Source organism: Ciconia boyciana, chromosome 2, assembly GCF_034638445.1.
Source record: "Ciconia boyciana chromosome 2, ASM3463844v1, whole genome shotgun sequence".
NCBI classification, from domain to species: domain Eukaryota; kingdom Metazoa; phylum Chordata; class Aves; order Ciconiiformes; family Ciconiidae; genus Ciconia; species Ciconia boyciana.
In genome coordinates, this window is record NC_132935.1 from 147966229 (window position 1) to 147992459 (window position 26231).

Sequence of the window (26231 nt, forward strand, 5' to 3'; positions counted from 1 at the left end):
TTCCTAAATTTACATCATATAAAACGAATACCTTGAGGCATTTGGATCCTGCAGCTTACAGGCAGTTTCCTATAACTAGGTGTCTCAACAGAAAAGTAAAAGGTAGCCTAAGCTGAAAAGCAGGTCATCTAAACAGATTGTCATAGTCTTGCCATTAGGTCATAGACTGCATATTTGGCTGCTCTACATACAGCGTTTCACCTTCGTATCTGTAAGCTGGAGCTCTGGAAAGTTACAGGCATCCAGGCTTTAATCAGTTTGTGTTACTGTCACTGGAGAGATTCCAGTAAAAGAAATTCAGATACCACCTCGGACTGGATAGAGAGAGGCCTTGGAAAGATGCACAGCCATTAAAGAGGATCACTGCGAAGCTGAAGTTGCAAAGCAATCATTTTGGCTTTGGAGATAAATGTAACTAATTTCAGAAGTGGAAGTTTCCCAAAGACAGGCAGAGGGTGACAACACAGATAGGAAGAAGTGCTCCTGCTTCCGATTTACTGTTGTTATCTTCAAAAGTAGTAGCAAACAATGGAAAGATGGTGCCTGAAACTAGGGAACAGAAGTCTAATAAACTTTGGTGCAAGGTGGTCTCAATTGTTTCTCACCAAGTCTCAGATCAGGTGCAAAAACATGAGAAAAAAATATAGCTGAACATGAAAAGATTTCCATTATTTGGAGTTCAGATGAGGGAGAGAGGGATGTTACAGAAATCTCAAGCATGCCAAAACAGCCTTTTGCCTCTTCATGATTAGGTTTGCAAGTGACACCTAACTTTTTGGCAACAGCCAGGAATTATTTAGCATATGCTCACCAGGGGCTTTAGGATTTTATTGGGTTCTGGACAGTGACCATGCCAAAAGCAATGGGTAGGGCTAGTATAAAGGATGCATGCAAGAAGGCAGCCTGCTTTCTAGGGGCTACCCAACCAAGTCTAAGAGAAAACTGGATGTCCGGGAAACACAGAGCTAGCTCTGGCACTATAAACAGGATTGAAGGGGCACCCTTCTGAAAGAAAGATCAGGACTGAGCTTGTAATGCAGCCACACATGGGAATTGTCAGCAAAACTACTTTCATGGAGGAAAAGGTAAGAGGGGCATTTTGAAAATACAGCAGTTAGTGATCTTTCACTTGCACTGGATTTTGAGAAAGGCTGTTTTTTCCAGCTTCTCAGCCCCTTGCAACAGCTGAAAAGGATCAAAGCAAGATGCTGTGCTGGCTCCAGCAGCCATGGGGACAATTGCAGCTGCTTCAAAACAGGAGAAACTTAAGTCATGTTAGAATGTAAGGAGGTCTCTAAAGGCCTCATTGAACTCTACGAGGAAACAGGAGAATGGTATTCAAGAAGCATTATATGACTTTAGACCTCAGTAAAAAAAAATATCCACTACAGGATAGTAATCTTTACACAGTTAACAAAGAGTGAACTTCAGCATAAGGAAGACTCTGTCCTCAAATGCATGTACAGGTGAGTTACTGGCAGTGTAATAATAAAGTGGCATTATTGGATAAGGTTCAGCACATGTTACTCTATAGTTTGTAAAAAGTTATTGTTTTCATTTGGACTAATTTGCAAAATTCAGTAATTGGCAATAGGTTGTTCCCAACATTCGTCCAAATTAGCAAGGTTCCACTTAATTTTCTTTAATTACTGGACTGGAAAAGATGATCATGCACATTGAGAGATAATTAGCTAAGTGGGTATTAACTGGTTTTTTGTGTGTGAAAATCTCCAATCATTCAACTAGACACTGACTCAGGCATTTCCTTTTGCGATAGATGTTCCCAATGAACACCATTAGCTCCCCAAAGCTGCACAGTAACAGCTGGAAATCAGTATAGACAACACTCAAAGAAAAATGGGCTCAAACAGGAGCAGCTATTCCCTCCTGAATTGGACTGCCTCATACTAATTGAGAACAACTTCACTGGGCTGACAGAGCCTGTAGTTCCAACATGATAAAAATGATGTTTACAGGCCCCAGGGGTATTGAATAGAAGTCTGCCTTCATGCATAGGAAACATATTAGCAATTGCATCAGTTGTGAAAAACAGCTGCCTGACCACCCCACACACAGACCAAAAACACTGGACAGGGGCTGTTAGTTCAGAAAGAGTAAGAACAGCCACACAGTCAATTAGAAAATAAGCACAAATGACCAGCACTGGACTCAGCAGCACACGAGCAGGCAATGCTATGGTAACAGAAATCAGATTTAATTAAAAGCGAGGTAAGAAAGAACTAGGGCAATAACCTCTGTTTTTCAACAGCATACATTCCTATGATAATTGAAATATACACAAAGCAAACACCCTTAAGACATAATATGCTTCAGTAATTTATCTCCAAATCAGGGTCAGGACAGTTGTTACTATTTGTTTCATTTCTGCTGCAAGGAACCTCAAAGTGCCTCAAAGAAGTGCCTCATAGTGCCTCAAAGAAGAAAAACTTGTTAAGTAAAGGACAATAAGATTGATATAAACCAATTGTAAGTCACATGTTTCTTTCTGATCCGCTCTTTCAAATAAAATATCAAACAGGAAATACATTTTCCCAACCTTTCCCTTCCTAGGTGAAATATCTGTCTTTTCCCTTAGACAGACAACATCTCCCCATCACTGTTGTAGCTCATTACCAAGGTAGTAACAACAGCCAGCTATTCAACCATTTACATAGCGAACATGAATCAGCCTGGTAAGCACAATGAACCTCAGCCATCAATTCAGTACAGAAACAGAGTTTGCAGATGAATAATTTACTGCTGTCATCCCAGCGATTACAAAAAGGAAATGGTCTATTTATTTGTAAAGCAACATTATTGATAAATGTTCAGTTTAACTCTGGGATTATATTTGCTAACTTTTTTCCCCTCAAAATATTATTACAGTGTAAATCTACTTTTTTTTTTTTTTCCTTACAAAACTAGTATTTACCATTTAATAGCCAACTGGCACAACAAAGACTATTACTTTGACTTCTTTGGTACTGTATTTCTGAGAGACTTGTAATTACATCAGCATACAACTGGAAAAAAAAAAATCGCTAGTAAACCAAATATCCAATAATATGAAGAAGTTCCCATCCGATATTCTGATTTTGGCCACTTAACTATGATTCCAAGTGAAGGCTTTTGCAGTCAATTTATTTAGAGACCCAATGTCTGCATTGCTCAATACAGCCTCATAGACAGACATCCAAGATTTTTAAGTACTGCTATTTAACTGTCTTTGCAATACAAACTACTCAGCTGAATAAATTCGCTTAGCTGAGGACCCATGCTATAGCGGCAGCTACACTACATGCAGTTCCCAAGCAGCTATAGATGACTGCACCACACGGAGGAAGTTCCCGCTGTGACTTTACGCTGTCAGCTCATTTCAGCAAAGGAATATTTTCCTTTGATTTCGGTAAAATTCCAAGTTCTCATTCCTATCATCAGTGATGCACCCAAAGTTTTGAAGCAGAGGGAAATGAATGAAAAATTAAAACCATATTATTTTTAAATAAAATATGAGTTTCCTTCAGCATATGCTAGAAACAAATCTGACTCTTACTGAAATGCTCCATTCTAGCCAAAAAACTTCTCTGTTTTAACTGCATCAGAGGCAAGATTTATAGATACTAAAAATAACTCACTGGACTAACATATTTCAGGCTTACATGATTTACAGAGTCAAAGAAACATTTGCTAAGAATGAGCTAAATTATCTTCTTTATTTTACATTGTAATTATTAAAAGTGAAGAAAACTAACTTTCATTTAATACGCTTGACTGAGTCCTACAAGTTCTATTTGCCAGACTATTATTTCTCCTGTTGCTAGTGCTTTGTCTCAAAACTAAGTTTTCCATAACAAAGCATATGGATGACCTTAAAATTAAATGAATATGTTTATTAAAGAAATTTAATTTCCATGCTGAAAACACTGCAGTTCCCATTGACAGCAAAAGCTGTTATTCTCCAATACCAAAAACCAGTTTTAACTAAATTGGGAGACAAAGGAAATCATTGAGATAAAATCATTTTGCACAAGTTGAGGACCTGGTTCAGTGTGTTTAAGGAGGAACTCTTAATGCTGTTGCTTTGAGGTTTGTTCACCAGAAGACAGAACTTAACTGTCTGAAATATGTATTTTTCTCCATTTCTATGGACATAAGAAGTAAGAGAGGAAAAGGTGGCTGGAAGCCATTAGTATACAGAGTGAGTGGAAAATAGCTAAGCCTTCCTGATCTCTTGAACAGAGTTGAGTGAAATGTTTCCATAAATATTTTCTAACAAAATTTAAAAAAAAAAAAGGGGGGGGGGGGAGGGGGGAATGTATCTGAAAACTCAGAAACATTTTATGTGTCAACTTTCATTCTTAATATTTTTTCACTTGAATTTTTTTCCTTTATATTTTTAAAAAGTTAAGTACTCAAATTCTAAAAGCATTTTTCAACTTTTGAACTTCCACTGTTTTGAACTTCTGGGCTGACATTTTGGAAAAAAAAAATCCATTCAAAACAACATTTTGAATTTGTCATTTCTAGCATATCAAAAAAATTAGTCATTCACAAATCAGCCTTTCAACTAATCAGACAGATCTGCAATAAGTGTAAATCCAGTGATTAGTTGCCAGTTTCTCAATATATCTGAAGATATACCTAATCTTTTCTTTATCTTAGCCTACATCATCTTCCTGATTATCTTGGTAGTCACATTTAAAATCAACACTTTGTGCTTTAGTAATATTGGGCTCTGTAACACTGCTGCAGTAGATCTTAATTCCTTCTGTCCATTTAAAGCTTACAAGAGCAGACAAAAATCCATTCAGAGTCATAATCAGAAAATTAAACAAACTGGTTTCTCAGAAGAGTAATAAAATAAAAATTTTAACCACTAGAATTGTTCATTATTGACAAAGCAAAAAATCATATTCCTGTATTCTTTGTACATCAGATCTAGAGGTGGTTTTTTCATCAGGGAGATATAAAACCCAAATGGCTCCAGAGAGCTCAGTAACAAAATTAATGAAGAAGTCCCCAATGTACATAAACTCTTAACTAGTAAAACACAATTTTCTTGAAAGTAGACAGAAGTAATGAATCAGAAACACTTAAACGCTCCAGGAATTGATGCTTATGTCAAACCACTTGCCATTAAACAAAGTCTAACAAAAAATTAAATAGAGAAGCCTGTTAAGAACATTTATAAACATCCATTCCTCGACTCACCAGAAGCAGGCGGGACTTCCCTCAGGAAGAGGGAGCGTCCAGATTGCATGTTTCTGCACATCCTATGCTTCTATTTAAAATAAATACCTTCAATACCTATGGTCACCAGGAAGTTTCTTCCCATCCTTTCTGAACAGAAGGAAGCAGCAGAGGTAAAACATTAACCAAGAGTTTTTGGTGAGCCCCCTCACCATGTTTCCAGGAGCAAGAACATTCTATAGGGTGCTATAAAATAAGATGACCAGCATAAGTTTCCACAACTTGCTGGTTCAGGATAGCAGATGTGCTTTTCACTAGACTTCTGATGTGCTCTATCTCTCTCCAGTTTTTTTTTCTTACATTTGACTCCAGTCCCCTGCAAAGCCAAATTTGGTCTGCTTATCATGTCATTCAGTATTCAAACACTGCCTGCTATGTAACAAGACACTGGATTCTACCCTACTTTAAAAGTCTTTATCCAAGACAACCACGTGACTCTTCATTCATAGTTAATGGGCAGAAACAGGCATTTTTAGGGGCACTGTTCATACAACCTATTTTAGATGTTCTGATCCATCCATACTACATCCCAGATGGCAGAAGAATACCTCCCTACGGCTTCAGCATCTACAAAAACAGAGGCAATTGTAAAAGTTTTCACCTACTAACTTAATCCCTCATCAATACATGCGTATTTGTAACTCATTCAGAGCACAGGGGTGACAGAGCTGCCGTCTGGAGAGACGGCTCTCAGCACAGCCAGCTGCTCTGCTTAGCACAACTCTCCACGTGCTGAAAGCCTCCCTAATGTCTGACTACCTGAACTTAGGCTCTACCTTAAGCACAGTATTTTACCATTGGTCCTCCCTTTTTGCCTGCACTCCACATCCCCTCCACTTCTCCACTCAGCAGCTGCTGACCCATTGGGCTCTGCTGTCTCTGGTGCTGTGCCCTGCTGACAGCCTTCCAGTGTGGCAGCTCCATTTTTATTGGTATCACTCATTTCAAAATATTCCAATTCCTGCACGCTCAGCTCATGTATTATCATGACAGCCTGGCAATCCGTATTGCAAAGGAGAACTAGGACAAAGTAAAAGCAAAGGCCAAAAGCAAGAGCTGGGCTTAAGGCTGGTAAAATGGGATGAGAGACTGGAAAAGGACGGAATTTAACTGAAGGAGTGAGTTAAATTTAAAAGGATGGAAAAGGAAGAGTAGCTTCTGTTGCAGTAGCTGATGGAGGCATCAGCAGCAGTATCACAAGACTCCAGTGTTCATTTTATTCCATAAGGAGTGACTATGGGCTCAGGCTGGTGGCAAAGGCCACCATGTTCACAAGGTACTAACAACATAAGGGTATACAGGCCAACAGTGTAGCAGAAAACCACTACCAAGTCAAATACACAACTTATTTGATTGTTTGATTCTCCTCCTATACAGTGATCAAAACAAGCCACATATCCCACTTCTCATTTATCTCAAACAGTGCTGTACCATGTGCTCGACCTGCCTCTGCGATGGGTGCTCACATTCCAGCCTTATCACCCAGGCACTGGAGCATCCCGTCCTCAACATGCTTATCTCTTTTACTCCCTTCTTGACAGGGCTGAGCAACATGGACCATTCTTCTGACCTTGTTTCCACATTTAAGTTTATATTAACAATTCATTTCCTGATAGTTATATTACGCTATTAAAAAGTTATCTTATATTGCTAAAATGAGCACAGCTCTTGATATATAAGTGGCAGCTTCATTCACATTTGCATCTTTTCTTCTAAAGCTTTAAAGCAATTTATCTACACTTCCCGAAAAAATTTTAAAACAAAAAATTTATGCTTAATTTTACCCAGTAAAATTATTTTCTTTCAAGTGAAATTCAACTATTTTTAATTCACAAGAGATTAAAAATTAATATACTAGATTTCGATATATTTATATAGACATGTTTAAATTTTAAATAAAACTGAAGTGAACTGTATGTTTATATAAATACAAAATATTTACATTTTGGTCATTCATATCAAATTAGTATTTTTAATTTGGGTTTCTGATTTGATTATTCAGTGCCAAAGGACCAGAAAAGGCAGTAGGCAACCGCTTTTTCTTTTTTCTTTTTTTTTTTCTTTTTTTTTCTTTTTTTAATTAAAACAGCTTATGCATTTTGCCGATCAAAATTTACAGTCTAGTAAGCTACTGGAAAAAAATAAAACTGTGCTCCAGGCAGACTCTAACATTAAATCTTTGAGGGGGGGAAGCATTTTCACCAAACATCTTCAAAGCTCTAACATTTGGTGCAATGAAAGCATTTAGTATTTTCTTCCACTCACTTTGTTTTGGGCAAGGTTAAACATTATACTAATCCTACTCTTTTTCCTTTCTCTTTCTTTCCTGACCCTTTCACTTGAAAGCCCATCAACATAATCTCCTGCAAGCATAGCACTACCTGACAAACTATCACCCCGAATAGACCTCAATCCATCCTGTGAGGCAGCAGTTACAAGAAATCATTGAACTCTGAATGGTCCCTGCACCATCTGAGAATAAATCAGGAGGACAATATATTTCTTGGATCTAAAACAGCCCCATCAATAAGTAACCTAAGCATCAGGAAAATGACCAACTAAAATGCTGACGAACACTCATGGCCTTTTATTGGGGTCAAGGGGTAGGACTGCCCAGGAACCCTCCTGCCTTTCTTCTTCTTCCAAATACTCTGAAAGGCCTAATACCATGCGATTTCTGATTCATGTGTTGTTTTGGCCTTGCACCACCAGGCAAGCCAAGGCCGGTTTCTCCTTTCTCCTCTCACGGTCACACTCAGCATATAATAAGTGCTCTTTGCACCATGAGCAGACAGCTCAGACACAGTCAGTCAGAAATTATCAAGAACTGAAAAACAAAGTCAAAGAGAGAGACAGGCAGAGAGAAACATCCACAAAGCTTCAAAGTGCAAAAAGTGTCTCTTGCTGGAGCAGACAAAGCCCTTCTGCAGCTATGCAAAATCCAGAAGCCAGCGTACTACATTTTGCTGGGGAACACGGGGGATGAGAGAGATTTTGTTTATTCAGTTTTTAGTTTCTCCACTAAGGCTAATGCTCTCTTTTTACCGTTTCGTTTGCTTAAAGCTTCTACTTTGTAAGACTTCCAATTAAGAGAATGTGACACTCTCACCGGACTTGGATTTCTCCAGCAGCTTTGCTGGCCATTTTGTTAAGTCCACCTCCAGAACAAATGCTGACCGAAAACAGAATTTATAACGCATTTAAAGGGTACTACTCAGTTGCCGACGCACACAATGGGGACAGATGTTTTATACAAAGCAAAGATATGCATCTGGATAGACTTCTTTTGTCACACTCAAAAAAAAAGCCAAAAAGGTAAAGAAATCCAGCCACTCTCAACTGTTATATAGAAACCTTTAACAATTAAAATACTTTAGCAGATACAAGTAATTGCTAAACAAAATGCGTACTTATAAAGGCTCTTCAAAAGCAGACTTACATCACAGTTAATTACATGGGAGAACTCTGTAGGTAAATCAATATTTTCCTTATTTTCAATATAGATCTAAAGAGTGCATGCATTCTATGAAAAAAATAACTGCATCAAATAAAAAGAAATATATTCATGCTCATAGAAATTCTGTTCTCTAATTCTACACTCCCATCACAATAGAAATATGCAACAAGCTTATTGCATGCCAGGAAAAAATATTCAACTATGGGACAAACTAACTATGGATTTGAGGCAATTTCCAGAGGTATGTTAGATTGAAAGATCAAATCCTACTCTATTAGTAAACTCAAATATATGTTAAAACTTTAAATTTTCTTTCTCCTTTGAAAGGGAACCATGGATATCTGCAAATCAACACAACACTGCAAGCAATGATCACTCTCAAGAATCCCTTGATCTAGAAAAACTGACAAGTTGAGCTTGTAGCATCAGCAGGAAAAAAAAATAATGTCTAAAGAGTAAAAGTGGCTCATCCTTGTAGAACAAAACTTTACAGAGGGATAAGGACCAAATTCAAAACATTTTCACAGAACCAATACACTTAGGAGAAATATAGTCATTTATCATATTAATGTAAGGCCATGAGAATAAGGACAAGAAAAAATGAAGAGAAAAATTAACCTTGCCTCTAGAAATTCTCAGTCCAGAACCTCTGAAGTTTGTTAAGAAATTGCCACAGATGAACATAAAAATTGGTTTCATTATAACAAGATGGATGACTAGCTTCATTCCTTGGTAAGAAACAGGTCAGTACTTCTGAAAAGATATGAGCTTAAAATGAGGAACTAAATGGAAGCCATTAATTGTCACAATGTGAAATGCCAAATGGGTTAATCCAATGCTTTGAAGTACGAGGAATTCATTGTTATAATCTCACACTGGAAAAGAAAATGTTGAGCTTCTACTTTGTATGAAAGGATATTAACAAAAATACTCATATGCCACTTTCAAATTATTAAATATTCCAGCCACTACAATTTGCTGGGGAAAAAAGATATAATTTATCCCCACCATTACACAAATGGAAGCTTAGGGCAAAGACTAAGAACTTAATGGAGGAAGACACTGGTAACATTAAGAAAACAAAACAAGTTCCCCTAATTCAGTGCATTGACTAAAAACATATTCCTGAAAATTCTTTTTTTTACATCCCAGGGTGAATAAGGCATGCTCCTTAGCTGTCCTTCCTTTTAATGCTGACATTACCAATACTCCACACTGGATCACACCAGTCACCCACTGAGTCAAGTTTCCTCTTGCTGATCACAATAAGTACGAAGTGTTTTGAGAAAAAAATAGCAGTGTCAGCAACAGGAAGCAAGACTACATGGACCCCTTTTGATTAAACGTGGCAGTCTCCAAAAGATGCAGATCTGAAGCCCAGAAAGGAAAGAAAGAGTGATGTGATCTCACTTTCTGGCTTTGACAGACTTCCTCAGTACAAATACTCTGCTAAATAGGAGAGGGCAAGGGAACGAACTTGATGTTGTTACCTTGGGAACACCTCAATGCCCCACACTGCTGAGCGTGTTCCCCAGCTCTGCTGTACTGTCATGCCCAAGGCAAGACCAAGCACAGCTCAGTGTCTACTCCAGTCGAGGAAGCACTCCTGACAGGCAGCATGGACATGCCTGCACCAGTTTTGCTCCCTTTGACCTGACCAGCCATTCCACACAACCAAGAGGACACTAACCCCGCAAACTCCCCACGTGCCTTGAGGTTTCATGGACTCTCGGTTTCATGCTTCACAAGTGCCAGTCTGATGGGCTGGTATGCAGCCCTCACACTATCTCAAACTCTAGGAACTGGAGAAATATACCTATCCATTATAAGGGGAGCAGCCATATACGGTGTGGACATAAGCCAGTACACACTACTTGTCTTTGGGATCAGGAATTTCTTCCTGGCCCTCTTGTACTTAGCAGTACAGATATGTCCTCGGCATCTGATCTGCAGTCGCTGGATGCCTCACTTCCTATGACAATTGTTCTGTTCTTGTTCTTCATCATAAATTCTCTACGACTGAACGCATTTTTCCTTCATGTGGGTTTAAATGCCATGCAGTAATGCAACAAAAACATAACTAACAAGAATCACAGCATCTAATTTCCTGCAACGGAGTTGCACAGAGCAACCATTTAAAAAATCTAGTTCCAAAAACAAACAGCAGAAAAGCTCAAGAGAATCAGAAGAGAAACTTGACAAGACATGAAAAACAACATACATGTTAGTACAGCCCAGGCTCAGTGAATGTTCCCCATTCCTTCCCCACCCAGAAAAAAATGGATTTTTTTTTTCAAAGATTAGAATATAAGAGATTTAGTGAATAATTTTTTTTAAATTGCAGAAATTCTGATAACATCTTAATTTGTAAGTTAGTATTTTTATTAATCGTTCCTCTAAAAAGTTATAGACACAATACTAGTGCCGATGCAGTTAAGAATTCCACAACTAAACTTACAAATAACAGCTATGAATTCTGTAGTTCTCTTTTGTCCCCTTCCTATTACTGCTGGTTGTACAAGTAAAGGTGGTCTGAATCATTTTCGATTTTATTGATCCTAAGATTTTCTATTAAGGATGTCCTACTTGCTGTACATTGATTCGATGTCATAAGAAAGTCTATAAAAATGGGTTTGCTCAATAAGTACTCCATTTAATAATCACGACCACTCTGCCCTCATCCTACCACAAAAATTACCTATATTTCATGTAAATGTATTATCCCTTCAGTTTTTACAGTTAAACATTATGTGCATCTGAATAGACATGTGAAAGAGAAAATGTACGATTTTTTTTTCCCCCCCCTCATCAACATATGCTAGAAAAATGCTCCTACTTCTGAGTCTTGGCACTGGGAGAGGTAATTTTTCTCCTGCGACTGTGTATTTTATAGACTTCATAATTTTTTGGCCCGCAGGAACAGTTTGCACTGCTTGCTTCTGAGTCTCTGCAGATGCTATTGTGCTTCCTTAACTGCAGTTCAATTCTGGTTTTCCGCTACCAAATTACATCAGGTTTTCAAATCACTATGAATATTAACAACAGGTCAAGCACTAATCCAAAAAAAATGCTGGCACTTTTACTTTTGTATCGTCAAATCAACAGTGAAAAGCTGAAAAGTTAGATAGGTGGACATTTTCCATAGCTGTTCATGTGCGAGTCTGTTTAAAGTCTCCTCTGAATGTTGGGCAAGTATTCATCTTTGCTTTGCAATGTGCTCCTTCCATCATCATCTTTGCAGATTTTTTTGCAGAGAAATAAATAGTACAAAAAGAATGGTCTGAAGCAGTTGCTTTGCTCAGGCACTGAAACCTGTAATTGTGCCCTTATACACATAACTACATAGGTTCAAAAAAGGAAGAGAATGCACTGCTTTTATCATGCAAAACTACAGGCTTGGGGAAGAGTGGCTGGAAAGCTGTGTGGCGGAAAAGGACCTAGGGTGCCGGATGACAGCCAGCTGAACGTGAGCTGGCAGTGTGCCCAGGTGCCAAGAAAGCCAATGGCATCCTGGCTTGTATCAGGAATGGCGTGGCCAGCGGGACTAGGGAAGCGATGGTGCCCCTGTACTCGGCACTGGTGAGGCTGCACCTCGAATACTGTGTTCAGTTTTGGGCCCCCCACCACAAGAGAGACATTGAGGGGCTGGAGCATGTCCAGAGAAGGGCAAGGAAGCTGGTGAAGGGTCTAGAGCACAAGTCTGATGAGGAGCGGCTGGGGGAACTGGGGGTGTTTAGCCTGGAGAAGTGGAGGCTGAGGGGAGACCTTATCGCTCTCTACAACTACCTGAAAGGAGGTTGTAGCGAGGTGGGTGTTTGTCTCTTCTCCCAAGTAACAAGCAATAGGATGAGAGGAAATGGCCTCAAGTTGCGCCAGGGGAGGTTTAGATTGGATATTAGGAAAAATTTCTTTACTGAAAGGGTGGTCAAGCATTGGAACAGGCTGTCCAGAGAGGTGGTGGAGTCGCCATCCCTGGAGGAGTTCAGAAACGTATAGATGTGGCACTTCAGGACATGGTTTAGTAGGCATGGAGGTGTTGGGCTGATAGTTGGACTAGAAGTCTTTTCCAACCTTAATGATTCTATCTACACAGCTTAACCTACTGATTTTCAAGGTGTGATCTGGCCCAAAAAGCAAGCAGGGGAAAGAACAGTCAACATCATAAGAAGAAATAGTTATTTTTATAAACAAGTAAAACCAAAAAAATACTACCATCCAAACCTCTCTATACAAGTAACTTCTGTTACACTGACCAGTACATTACCATTGGAAGTTAGTTTAAAATTCTGTATAATTATACAGGCCAATGATATTAGATAAAATAAGAATTAAAACAAAAAGTAGGATATGCAGCCAGTACCAGGGATCAGATTTAAGACTTAAGTCTTAACAACTTAAAGCTAAAGCAAAACATTCTTCTTTTCTATTTCAAAAAGTAGTCCATAATCATATCTTATATCCCAGCAGAAGATTTGTATTTCCACCTGAAAAGATTTTCAGGATGCTATAAATGTGTCACTAACACAAAAATAAGTCAATGTATTCCACAGAGAAACTTCCTCTCTGCCTCCCAATCTGTTTATCAACTATTACAGTACTACACACTGTTTGGTGTCTTTGCTTCATGTTCTGGTGTCTCCTGACCACAGGGTTACAACGTGTTTATCTCCATGTGCTGGTCCAGCCTCTGTGACAGTGAGGAATAGCAGACAGGAAAGGAGAGGAAGCACTACTGTCACATCCTGAATGTTACAGCTTGTCTAATAACCACAAGAAGAAAAAAATCACACAGAAACAGTGTAGATATATGGTAGCACAGTAACAGGAGCCAGTCCAGTGCACACAGGATGTAGACAGAATCCCTCACATACTCAGCAAGATAACAATCTGAAGAGGTGACAACCATTTTCCCAGAAGACTGAAATCCATTCTGCGCACTCCTGCACTCCTCTCGAGCTTTATATTATTCACATCAAGAACGATTTTTATGCCTTTGACTCATGCAGATAAAACAAGTCATTTAAATAGTCTTCAGAGGGGAAGAAGGAACAAACCACGAGTTGAAAAAAACCACACTTAGTAGGTGAGCATTACTTACAAAATGCTACTGTGCAGGGGCTCGCAGGGGAGCAAGGGAGAACTTCCTGCAGGCAGTCTGTGTTTATTTTAATGCACAAACCCAGTCGACTACTCCAGGACTTCTCACTCACAAGTAATAGCAAGACGATGACTGAGAAGCCTGCACTCTTTTCATTCTCTCATCCCTCTCTTCATACACACGTGGTGGATTGGGTTCAGATCCTTGGACAACTGGATAGAGGAACAGATAAATAACCAGTGCCTGATGGCTATCTGGAAAAATCCCATCTTTAAATTCTGTTCCAGGGTCCTCTGGCACAACTTTCAAAATCACCCGTAAAGCTATAACCAGGCCTCTCTGCTTGCTAACCCATATTTCTTCCTCTTTTCCTCAGCTGAAGGAGGATATTTTTATCTTTGCCTCTAGCTTGAAGGACTGTTTTCTCCATAACTTCTCCAATGAGTTCACTCAGGGTACCCCAAGAAATCCATTAAATGTCTGCTTTAGTAATCCATCCAGTATTTCATTCCCGTATAGCATTCACTGTGGCAGTTCATTCCAAAGACTTCATAAAAGCAGAGCATAGAAACTGAAAAAGCTTTTTAACAAATCAAGAAAAACAGCTAATAAAAATAATCTGCCTGGAAGTTTTCTAACACCTATTCTTGGAACAGAGAGGCAAAGAGAAGGCGGCAAGAAAGAAGAAGACAGAAATGGTCAAGAGGAACCTGAGGAAGGACAGTATAGAAAGGAATCACAGAATCTGAGAACAGCTGAAGTTGGAGGGGAACTCTGGAGATCGAGTGCATCACCCTACTCAAAGGGCAGTCAACTACAGCAGATTGCTCAGGACTGTGCCCAGTCCTCTTCTGAAAATATCCAAGGATGGACACTCCACAACCTCTCCGGGCAACCTGTGCCAGTGTTCAGTCATCCTCACACTGGAAAAGTTTTTCCCTACATATAAACAGAATTTTCTTTATTTCAGTTTACACCCATCGTCTGTTGCGCTTTCACAGGGAACTGCTAGGCAGAGCCTGACTCTTCTTCAACCTGAAGAGAGAGGAGTATGGCCATCCTAGAGGAAAACATCTGACCATAAGGATTTTTTGTTCCCTCTTCTGAGGTTCACTCTCTTCCAAACGTTCAATATTACCATGATTATCCTGGTGAGAGTTGGCAGATAAAGATACAAACACAAGCAATTCCTGAGAAAGTAAGGACTCTTAAAATATTAGACTATTAGGATAATAGCCTGATTCAGTTGGGTATGTCTCCTAAGGAAAGATGGTTCTTCTTGAAAATCAACATTTTACAAAGTCTATTTAACAAGAAAAACTGCAAGTATGTTTCTTCCTACAGAAAAACACCCCATACACTTTCAGTTATCCTAGCTGCTGTAAGAGAAGTACAAGAAAGGTATTTTCTCCCACGTGAAAAGGAGCACTGGGAGTTTCCAAGGATAGCAGCCTCAGGCTGTGTCACCAGAGATTAGGACAAGACAGTAGGATGATACCCATGATTTTGTATCAAGTTCCCCAAGACTTACCGGAAACTAGATTTTCTCAGAAAGTGTTGGAGTATGAGAACCCACCTTAAACATCAGCCCTCCCTTTGATCCAACACTTCAATATCCTTCCTGCCAAGAACGGCTGCAGAACATCTCTGTTTCTTTCTGCAAGTTCAACTGGAGTTGCTGCTTTTGATCTACACAGCATTGCCACAGTCAAGAACTAAAGGCCACAGAGCAATTTACACTGCTATAAAGTTAGAGAGATCAGTAGCTAAGGTACATGAAGGCAAGTCCCAAGTAAACGTAGCTGAGATGAGCATACCGGTAACTTCTGTAGTTGAGTTCATCTAGAAGAGGCAAGTGCATGTGGAAAGTATCCATTGTATGCTATGGAGTAAGAGAATGCCGTAACTCCCAAAGTAAAGTCGGATTTTTCATCAGAGAGGCATAAAGGAAAATCTTGTTCGAGACACTGGATGTCTGTCTATACTCTTTATTTAGAGGATGAAAGCCCTTAAAACTCATTTTCCTTCAGTCAGGAGGCACACTGAACTGGGAGTTTTCCAGAATGGGAAAACAAACTTACAGCCTCTCCTAACATGCATTTGTGTTTCCTTCAAACTACAGAGTTGAATGAAAGCCCATGGAAGCAAAAGGCTAAAGGAGGGACAAGCTCTGAAATTATATTGTATATAAGGAGAAGGAAAAGCTCTGGAAAGCTTTTAAACGTTGCCCTTTGACTTCTTAACAACATAATTTTTCAAGTGTTCTAAAGAGCAATCCATTTTCTATTGACTCCTCCAGAAAACAGTATTTTGGTTTTGTTTGTTTTGCTCTTGTCATGTTACATCAACATGACAGCCTGGCACCTGATGCTGACCTTAATGGATTTCTCGATAGAGGACCTAGCACTTCAACTTAAAACGCTGCCAATTGCTGCTTAACTGAAAATCAAAACAACAAATTTACAAAAACATGTGTCTTTTAGCTTATACAATATTTAATGGTGTTCCCTTTACCAATTCCTCCTGCTTTGCTGAGTAAGATAAACAATAGTTCTAAACCTACAGGTTTTGAAAAGGCGCTTGGAGTCCTGCAGTTAAACGCAGGGTTGTGCCTCTTCAGAACTAAAAGCATTAAAAATATTTGCTTAGAAACTAGAAAGCAGCTATTACTATAGAAAAGCATTTCTCCTTACTCAGAAGTTAACATAATTTTTTACATTACCTAACACAGAATTTGTTCAATCCCAAATTGTCACTGCATTGGCAGGAGGCTCAAGCAGCTCTGATGAATACTGGGAGGTAGTAATAATGTGATTCTATCCAGCCAAGTTTGGTTTCATGTGAAAGGTTTTTCTTGAACCATGTACGCACTTTTTTCTACTGCACAGCACTGAAATAGGATGAGACCCAAATGATGGCAAATTATATATCATGTATTTGTTTCGATTGGGAGTCTTGCAACTTTCTCTGAAAAGATAGGACGATGGACTAGACGGCAAATAGGGCTGATTCAGGATGGCAATTTCTCTGTCCTTATACTCTTCAAAGTATTACAGAAATTATTCAGAATTTACAGTTTTATTTTATGACAAGATTTAAATTGGATTCTGAAAAGTCCCTGGAATCTTTATTTCAGCATTAAAACAATTTACAGGCTAGGCTACTTTATGCAGTCTTGATGTGAGTCAACACCAAAGAAGCAAATGATGATCAGAAATATTATGGCCTTTCTGCCAAGTAGGTAAATTTGTGCCCTTATAATTTAGAACTATATTTGCATCAACTGCAAATCTTTTACTGCCTAATAACCTTGAAAAAGAGGCACATTGTACAAATTAGGGGTTTCTCTCCACTTCCAAGTTTTTAGTAGATTCTTATCTAATATTTTATGCCAGTGCATTGTAAACAGTTGCAGCAAGTTTATACATGAGCAAACTCCAAGCTTCTCATTGATACTGCTTATTCAGTCCTAGAATACTAAGTCCTCTGTTTACAAATGTGGGATAACAAGAACAATACCAGAACAAGTTTCCTTACACTTCCGAAGTGCCATGTCAGCATGTTTCAAATAGGTTAGGGAAAGCCATTTCTCTTATAGGCTCTAGAAACAGGCAATGTTCCTTGGGTTAGTCAACATTTAGCCAAGACAGACAATTGATACGGGCAAGTTTGGAATGTGTGAGCTAAACTGGAGATGTACCAAGCCCATCATGTATTGGGATAGCACAGAGTCATAAACCAGAAATTATTTCAGTTAAGATTACTACATTAGTCTTAACTCAAACTGATGCCTAACAGTTGACCTCTACACCTCCCTGACAATCCTCAACAGCCCCTAGTCCCTCAGAAGTATTATCACAATAACCATGGAAAAAAGTAGACTGTTTTAAGACAAGGTACATTTCCTAAATGAGATTCTGATCTGTCTGGACTTCATACAGGAGAGTTGTCCTCTCTGAGGAAGTCAGCCGGCTTCTCTTCCACTCTGCCCATCACCGGAGAGCTGTCACCAAATTAGACTCGTGTAGCTGAATCCTTATAAAGTCCCAGTGGGCAAACTCACCCATGGTGTAACTGATAACCTGGGGATAAGCAGACAGAGGTAGCCATAGGCAAAGCATACACCTGATTGCTTTACGTTTGGGCCTCAGTTTTGTACATATCCATCTGTACATGGGTGCATGCACAGATACACAAGACAATCCAGTGAAAAACTGACAGAAAGAGGAGTAAAACTTTATTATTCTCCTGAATCCCAACATTTTCTATCAAACTACTAAAAAAAATAGTGGGCTCAAAGTTTATATTCTTTTAAACAGACCTGTAAAAAGTATAGTTTACAAGTTCCTCTTAACTCTGTGACAGCGTGGTAACTATGGTACACAGAACCACTGAACTACAAGAAAATCAAGCAACTCCACTCTAAAATCCACTGAAGTCAAGAGGAGATGTACATTCCACAAACTCTCTTATTTCCAGATGGCAGAATCTCAGCATGAAATAATTTCTCTAAGTTTTGTAATCAATAACTGTAATGGCAAAAGGTAAAGAATTTTTAAAAGTTTGTATCATGCTGAATATCTGTGCTAACATTTCTCTTTAGCACTCCTTTGATTTTACCCATTAACCTACAGAGAGGTTCCCAAACAGGAAAGCTCTTGTTGCCTACTGTCTGTTTTCTGCTACAGGTTTTTATTACATTAATTGACAACGATAATTATCAATTTATAATGAGAGATTGCAGCTAAATCAAGACTAAAACCACAATGGTCAAAAAAAAACCAAAAAACAAAAAACCAACAACAAACCAACAACTTTCACAAAGTAAAATGCAATCAAATACTATCAATTGTCTCGACAGCTAGGCCAACTTCCAGTGTTGCATAAAATCAAACAATAGGAAAGTGATATTGGGGGGGAGAGGGGGGGTTGTCCAGATATTAAGGAACTAATATCAATAAGAACTGTATGTTATGGACTACCAAGTAACAACAGTAAACAAATACCATGTTTGGGTCACATAAGTCTTCATTGCCATTTTCTTCTTTTTTTTTTCCCCCTTTTCTTTTTACATTTTAATTTCAATGTATTTCTTATTAACCTACATAAGTTTTGATTGATAACATATTTATCACAACGGGCTTACAGACTGCTCCATATATGAGTTCACAGAGGACATGACAGATCCTTAAACTGATCATGCAGTCAGTTCATTGTACTGACTTGTACAACAGTACAAGTGACTGTCAACAGTACTTGTTGACAAGTATTAAAGGCTTCTAAATGTTTGCTAATGACAAATTGATTGTTTGCTAATCACACAGCTATTTTATGATTACATTTGATGCAAGCTAACAATGACAGTTTGTCTAAGGCAAATGAACCCTCTGGGTTGAGCCATAACACTTCAAACATTAAAAACTACTTAGGTACTTCATATACTGTTGAAAATGAAGGATTTCAGTGATGTCGATGGACTTACAATAGTATGGTAACTAGTGTAAGTGAGATCAGAAATAAAACCCTGAGTTTGGCAGTGTTATACCAACCTACAAGTATTTTTTACAATTAAATTAGAGTGCTACTATGTATCAGTACGAAGAAATACTAATACTACTTAGAAAAACTATAGAGAAGTGGACAGACAGTCTAATATTAATGACACAAAAGTATTATTTGGTTTACCTGACTTTGCAATTCACTTTGTTGCTTCAGGCGAAGATTTTCTGGTGTATCAGCCACTGTAGTGAAGGACTGCTTTGGGTAATGTCTAGAAGAAGAAGCACAAAGCCAAACGGTAAGTATTTACACATGCTAGAAAGTCAAATGCATCCCAGCACTCTTTCCTACAGTGTACAGAACTCTTTTGCAGTTTACCGGGCTTGTCTTAGAAGTATTTACTCTGAAAATACTGTGTCAGTCATGCCTTGCAGAAACAACATGAACAGGTTCCTATAATGACTCTAAAACCTATCCATTCATTCTGCCCACTGACTGCAGAGACCAACCAGCCAAAATTTGTTTCCAATAGAGTGAACAAAACTATGTTTAACTGCATTGTCTCGGTATAATCATGTGCTGAATAAAGACTAAACTAAAACGCCTTAAAATAGAAGTGTTTTACAGAAACTGAAAAGTTACACCAATAAGTACAGCTGGAGTACCATGGTGTCTTAAATCCGTTAGTGCAGAACCCAGAAGGATCAAGGCAGGTACCTTCCAGGTACAGAAAGGTCAAATGCTTTAATGGTAAATGTGTCAATACAGTGCTGTAATACCCAGTACCAAAGGCTGTAGTGGCTCAGAACTGCAATCTATCAGGCATCTCTCTTTTCATTTGAAATTTTACACCTTTATGATATGTTCCTACTATTTGCTTTGGCATTTTATAGACAACTTCAATAGTCAAATCCTACTAATTTTCAGAACCATGATTTATTCATTTTCATGGATTTATCCTGTAACTTTACAGCCAAACAAAAAGCTCTATTATAGGAAAGACCACAAAAAGAGCGGGGAAAAAAAACTAAACAGGCTATCCCAAAGTAGGTGTATTATTATGAGCCAGCAACACCACCAAGAAACTGATTCTTACTAATTACTTTCCAACATCTTCAGTCTCAAACCAAAATAGTCACCCTACAACCATGTGAGGCACTCATGCTTTCACTTACCACTCACAGCTTTCCATGTCTGCCATCTACCCTATTTGTGCCTCTAACTTTTCAGAGGTACAAGATGACAGGCATAGCATTTTAGACACAATAACATTTGCAGCATAATTTCTACAGAGGGAGTAAGCAGTAAGTAAGCATCTGAAGACTGACGCTATGCAGTATTAAACATTTCCACGTTCAAACTCAAGGCTATCTCTAATGTGTTCTTTCAACAACTAGTTCAGTTGCTACAGCTCCTCACAAAATTTCTGTGCTTTGTAAAGATGATATATATTTTCATTCAAAACTGCATTTTGCTAGGTTTTATTTTCTGTTTACAAGTTTTATTTCCATGAAGTGTATGGTTTCAGTAAAAAATAGTTCATTTTTATCCAAAAAAAAAAAAAAGTACCCATAAAAAATTAAGGAAGATTTCCATTTTTAGCCAAAAGCTGAATGTTTCCTGTTCAGAAATGCAAGAGTGATACTTGATGAGAAATGCTGCCTGGATTTCATACAGTCCACTCTCTGCTATGGGCCTGATCCTCCCCCATCAGACAACATCTTGCATTGCCAGACATCTACACAGCAGACAATGGAGTAGACTGATGCCTCAAGAAGCTGTGGAACATCCCCTCATTTATGGTGTCACTGCACAGGGAAAACAGAGGAGAAATATGGGACAACCTGGGGATTTCAGGTTCCCAAGGCCTTACTAATAACTGCACAGAAAGAGCAAAGATGCAACACCTCAATGGAGGGAGTTTCTCCTGACAGCAATATAAGAGCCATCCCAGGTTGGATACTGGCAGACGGAAGAATAATGTCCCTGTAAGTTTAAAAACGGTGAAGTACATTCCCACTCGTTATGTTAGCCATTTGTCTAGGATAGCTTATGTCACTGAAAACTAGAAAAATAATTTCTAGGCATGAGACCTCCATATTCTTTTGTAGTTACAGCCAAGCCCTCCCTAGTCCCACCTAGGTTGTATCTTTGGCCACAGAAACCACTGGGAGTGTTGCATATGCCTAAGGAGGCTGCTGCCTGTCTTCCTCCCTTTTCAAAGTAGGGGCTCCCCCCCCACCACCCCCCTTAGAGCCAGACAATGCCTGGCAGCTGAACAGCTTAGCCACAGCTCCAGCAACACAGAGGGAGACAGAACTAGGCTTTGCTTAGAGGACATCAACTGGAACCGGCTCTTGCATGAAGCAGATGGCATCAGCACAATGTAATACCTTGGGACAGGCAGATAACTTCCAGAAGGGCTTCTTGTTTTTTCTTTATTTCACCTCTTCTATCTCACCCTTCCTTCTTCTGTATAGAGGAGAAAGACAAATGCCAGACTGGCCACAAGGAGGGTCATAAGCCCTGTTTGGAAAGCAGCAATGGACAGATGGGGAAGGCAACAAGCCACCTCACAGCCAGGGCTTGCTGATATCCAAGGGAGATTGTAGCAATGAATGGTGCGTAATGCACACCTTAAAGAACAGCAGCCTTTCAGACAGCAGCCGTGAGATATCCATGGATAACTCATGTAGATAGATGACAGAATCCCTGCCCCTAAAAAAAAATCAACTGCCACACATACAGTTCAAAAATGATATTATGCACACGTTGAATGCCAAAAGCATTCCTATAAACTTTCATAGCACTGCTTTTCACCATGGTTACTACCACGACCCTAGTACTATGATCACAGCAATCACCTGTACTCATCCCTTTTAACATGGAGAACACAGCGTGGGAGTCAGCTCAGACAGGTCTTTTGGCCTAGTCCCCTTGTGAAACATGTGGGCAACACTAAGGCAGGTGTCACAGTCACAGCCCCCGGGGACCCCGTTAGCAGCAGCAGTAGCAAACATGTCTCTATAAACCCGGGCTCCCAAATTAAACCTCCTCTCTATTCTAAAGCATAGGAACGTATATCTTGTCCCTATCATACACCAGCTTATACTTCTGATCATTTGCAAAAGAAATGGCTTCTTCCACAATTAATATTCAGAAGTTCACAGGTATTTCAACAGTCAGAGCAAACCACTTAAGAACTGATGTATCTAAGATCACTACTTATTTTAGAAGCAGTAGCTCCACACTTCAAGGGAAAAAGGTATGCTTAGCCTTGAACAAGCAGTGCTTCATTATGCTTGAAATTAGTGATTTCAAACTGATTATAAACTGATTATATCAATGAAAAGTATTTACACTTGACCATGGAAGTAAACAATACACATGACAGAAGTGAAAACAACTGTTGGAATTTAAATCGGCCTTTAAACTGATGATATTAACCATTTATCACAATGTATTATGGTGATTAAAAACAGAATCATTTAGCAAAATTGAATCAGCAGAGCATTCTACTATGGGTTGTCATTTTAACTGCAGCTGATTTATGAAACCACCCACACGGTATATCAAACCAGAAAGACACGGTTTTAGATACATCCCTTCTAATTTATGGAAATTCTTGCCTCAAAACCATTAAAAAGACTAGTGTTAAATTTAAATCCTATTTCAGCATTCACATTTGTTTTAAGCTTACTGATAGTATGTCTTCAGGATCATTAAAAATATCAGTATTTAAGATATTAAATTATCTGAAAACTACCTAAAATGCATTATACCATTGGGTACTTTTGACTTAAGTAGAAGGCTTGTTAAACACAAGTGTTAAAATGACCAAATCTGCTTTTTAGCTATCAGTTTAAGAGTATACCACATTTCACTAGAACATTCTGAATAAGCATGAGTAACTGGATGGCAACAGCTTTAATTCAAAAGGCTGACAGTGCTATCATGGTCCCTGGTAATCCATTGCTCAGTTCTCCTTTTGTTCGAGATGATGTCTGAGAAAAAGCAGGGAATTGGTTAAAGAGGTTGATGTCATGTCAGCTATTTAATAGCAATGTCCAAAGGATTTTTTTGTTTGTTTTAAGTCTTTGTTAGTAGTCTAAGTCTACTTAGCAATATGTCTTACTACGCTAATGCTATTAGGATTAATCCTGTATAAAGACCTATACAAGAAGCTCCAGAACAAATCAGGATACACAGTATGGTGTCTCTGCTGTGGGTTACTGTACTGCTTGCTTCAGCTGCACAGCTTGATTAATAAATTAAATCACAACTCAATCACTGACTCTTTGTGAGGAAACTCCTTCACTTTTGATATTTGGAAACAATAAACTCCAAGAATTCAGGAAAGTACCTGAAAGTTTCCTAGTTCTTCCAATGATTAAACAGAGAAATTTTCCCAAATACTTGTTTAGCTGTAAGATTTTCATCAACTTTTCCACGCTTTCAAACCAACAAAAGGAATAAAAAACATGTTCTGAGAGATAATGGGATGAAGATTCAGCTTTCCTCATTCTGAAAAAGGTCAGATTCAAAGCCTGAGATAAATTCAAGCGTGTACTGAAATTAACTTCTTCATACCTCATTCTTGCTCATTCTGACTTATCCAACACTCAAGACACGATTAAGAGATTTTTTTGTGTGTGTGTACTTTCTAACTGTAACGTTAACTCTTCACAGTTTCAGAATTACAACCCTTGTCAGAATTACTAGATTTCTGTCAGGTTATCTCTCCCCTAGAATACCTACTCAGTAAATTGCCCACAACATACAATTTGTGGTATCTTTTAAACAGAGAACAGCCACAAAATTATTTTCCTTCTCCTAAGCAGAGGGTCAGCTCCATCAAATCTTTCCACGATACCGATTACCATCACTGGCCGCCACACTGGGCTATATCTGTCTTCTCCTAATTTTTGTTTGTAATAACTGTTCTTCTAATTAAAACCAGCTCTAGAAGACAAGAAGGTTAAAAAAAAAAAAAAAGAATACACAAGAATAGACTTATTTACAGTTGTAGTAATACAGAGTAGAACAAAAAAAAATCTGAAAATTAACAAAATAAAGTTAAACCAATCTTACAGGAATTATGAAAAGCACAAGGACTGCTTTTATAACCAGCACTTCAGTATAGTGTACACAAGAGTTTCAAACTGCAATTAAATAGTGGATAATGATGTAGTAGTTTGGATGCAACCCAAGCTCATAACAACTGATGGACAGGTAGGGAAGCTCCATCTCAGACCTGCAAGAGCCCAATCTGCTAATCGTGATCTGAGCCCACATCCACAGACAGCACTGAATTCAGCACAAAAACACAGAGGAGAAACACAGGAGATCTCCAATTAACTCTCATATAAAAGACATGAGACAAAATAATTAACTCAGGAAAAAGGAGACAAGTTATTAAGTTGTGCTCAGCCAGGGAGTGTTTAAACTGGCAGTTTACCACCAGGTTCGAAGAGGTATGGGACTGCTTTCCACCCCTTCCCTTGAAACCGTGCCATTCACAGAAAGATGTGCAAGATGCGTGACAGCAGAGAAAGAAGCAGCAGGAGGAAAATCTTGCCCACAGCAGACTTCTTGCTTTGAAATTCTTGCTCAGTTGCACTTTCTGCTCTGAAGCTCTAGGAGGGATTTCTCTGGGTTTTCTGTTTTGTTTTCGACTTTCTGTACAATATCTCATATTTGTATGTGGTTGTAAGGGCTTTTGGAGGAGGAATAATGTAACTATTGGATAATACAGCTTCGGTACAGCAGAACTCAGGCAATGAAGCGGACAAGGAAGATTTCACAATTCCCCACAAGCAACTCTGAAGATGGCATTCTCTTTGGCTACTGGTATCTACCTCGCTGTATGAAGAATAGATACTCTGGCTGCAATTAGTTTGCTCTGGAAAATATTTTCCTATCTTTGTCTCCTGTTGTTCAAGGGACTTACTTTTTCAGGTATTTAATTTGTGCATCTGTGCTTCTTATTTGAACTAAAAGAGAAAATTGTTCCAGTATGCCAGCTAAATACAAGTTCCTGTATATGAGAAAATTCGCCTAGAGAGATGAGTTTGTATTGGTTTGCAGGAGATTTAGAAAACAGTAAGATCCATGAAAAAACATGTTACAAGCAAGGATATTCCACCTGCTTGTTGGGGTAAACCATAAAATCCTTGCTCCTGGAGCAAATGAAAGGCCACATATCACACTATCATACAACTTGACACATGTTGCACATCATTGTGCTACCAGACTTGCGCTTGATACTTGTCTACAGAAACCCATATCTGGGGCTCCCTTCAAAAGCTAAGGTTAGGGACCACATTAAATATTCTGACTGTATCTGGGCCCAAGACACAGGTTAGTGCCTTAGTGTCCTCTGCTAGAGGCTGAAAAAATGAGCCATTTACCGAAAAATAGCAAGGCAGAAAATGCATTTCAGAGAAAACAGAGTAAAAATGAAGTAGCCAGTAATATCAAATTTCATTACTCTTACCATTTGAAATTCCATACAGAAATTCTACTGTATCAAAATAGTGGAGTGGCTCTCTGCAACTGCATGTCATATGATGAAGAACATCAGAAACCACAGAGAAGTGGACTACATACTAATCTTATAATCACTGGCAGAAGAGGCAGCTGTGGAAAATAGGTCTAGATAGAAAATCTGAAAGCTAGAGTAGCTTATTTTAGAATTTTAAAAGCCAGTTTATTTTGGAAAAGAAGTAAAATCTTGTAAATTTTCGTTTTCACAGCCTCTATCCAAAAGCATTAGCATTCCTCAAGTGGCCAGCATTGGCCAAGTTTGAGGAAAAAAGCGCAGAGGTAACAACATTAAATTACTTTGCACTTACAATATCAAAGATGACCAAGAAACCTACTCCAAATACATTTTCAGATATCAGTCAGCAGATAAATGGGTCATCT

The 26231-nt window shown here is 38.7% G+C and overlaps 1 protein-coding gene across 2 annotated transcripts in view; it reads right to left on the reverse strand.

Annotated features, from left to right (window-relative positions):
• Positions 1 to 26231, reverse strand: part of NEBL (nebulette) — a 273043-nt gene that overhangs the window by 173444 nt on the left and 73368 nt on the right. For both annotated transcript variants that reach the window (XM_072854422.1, XM_072854421.1), the window contains exon 3: positions 19491 to 19575. In XM_072854422.1, the coding sequence (XP_072710523.1) occupies positions 19491 to 19575 (85 nt within the window). The remainder of the gene's footprint in view (positions 1 to 19490; positions 19576 to 26231) is intronic.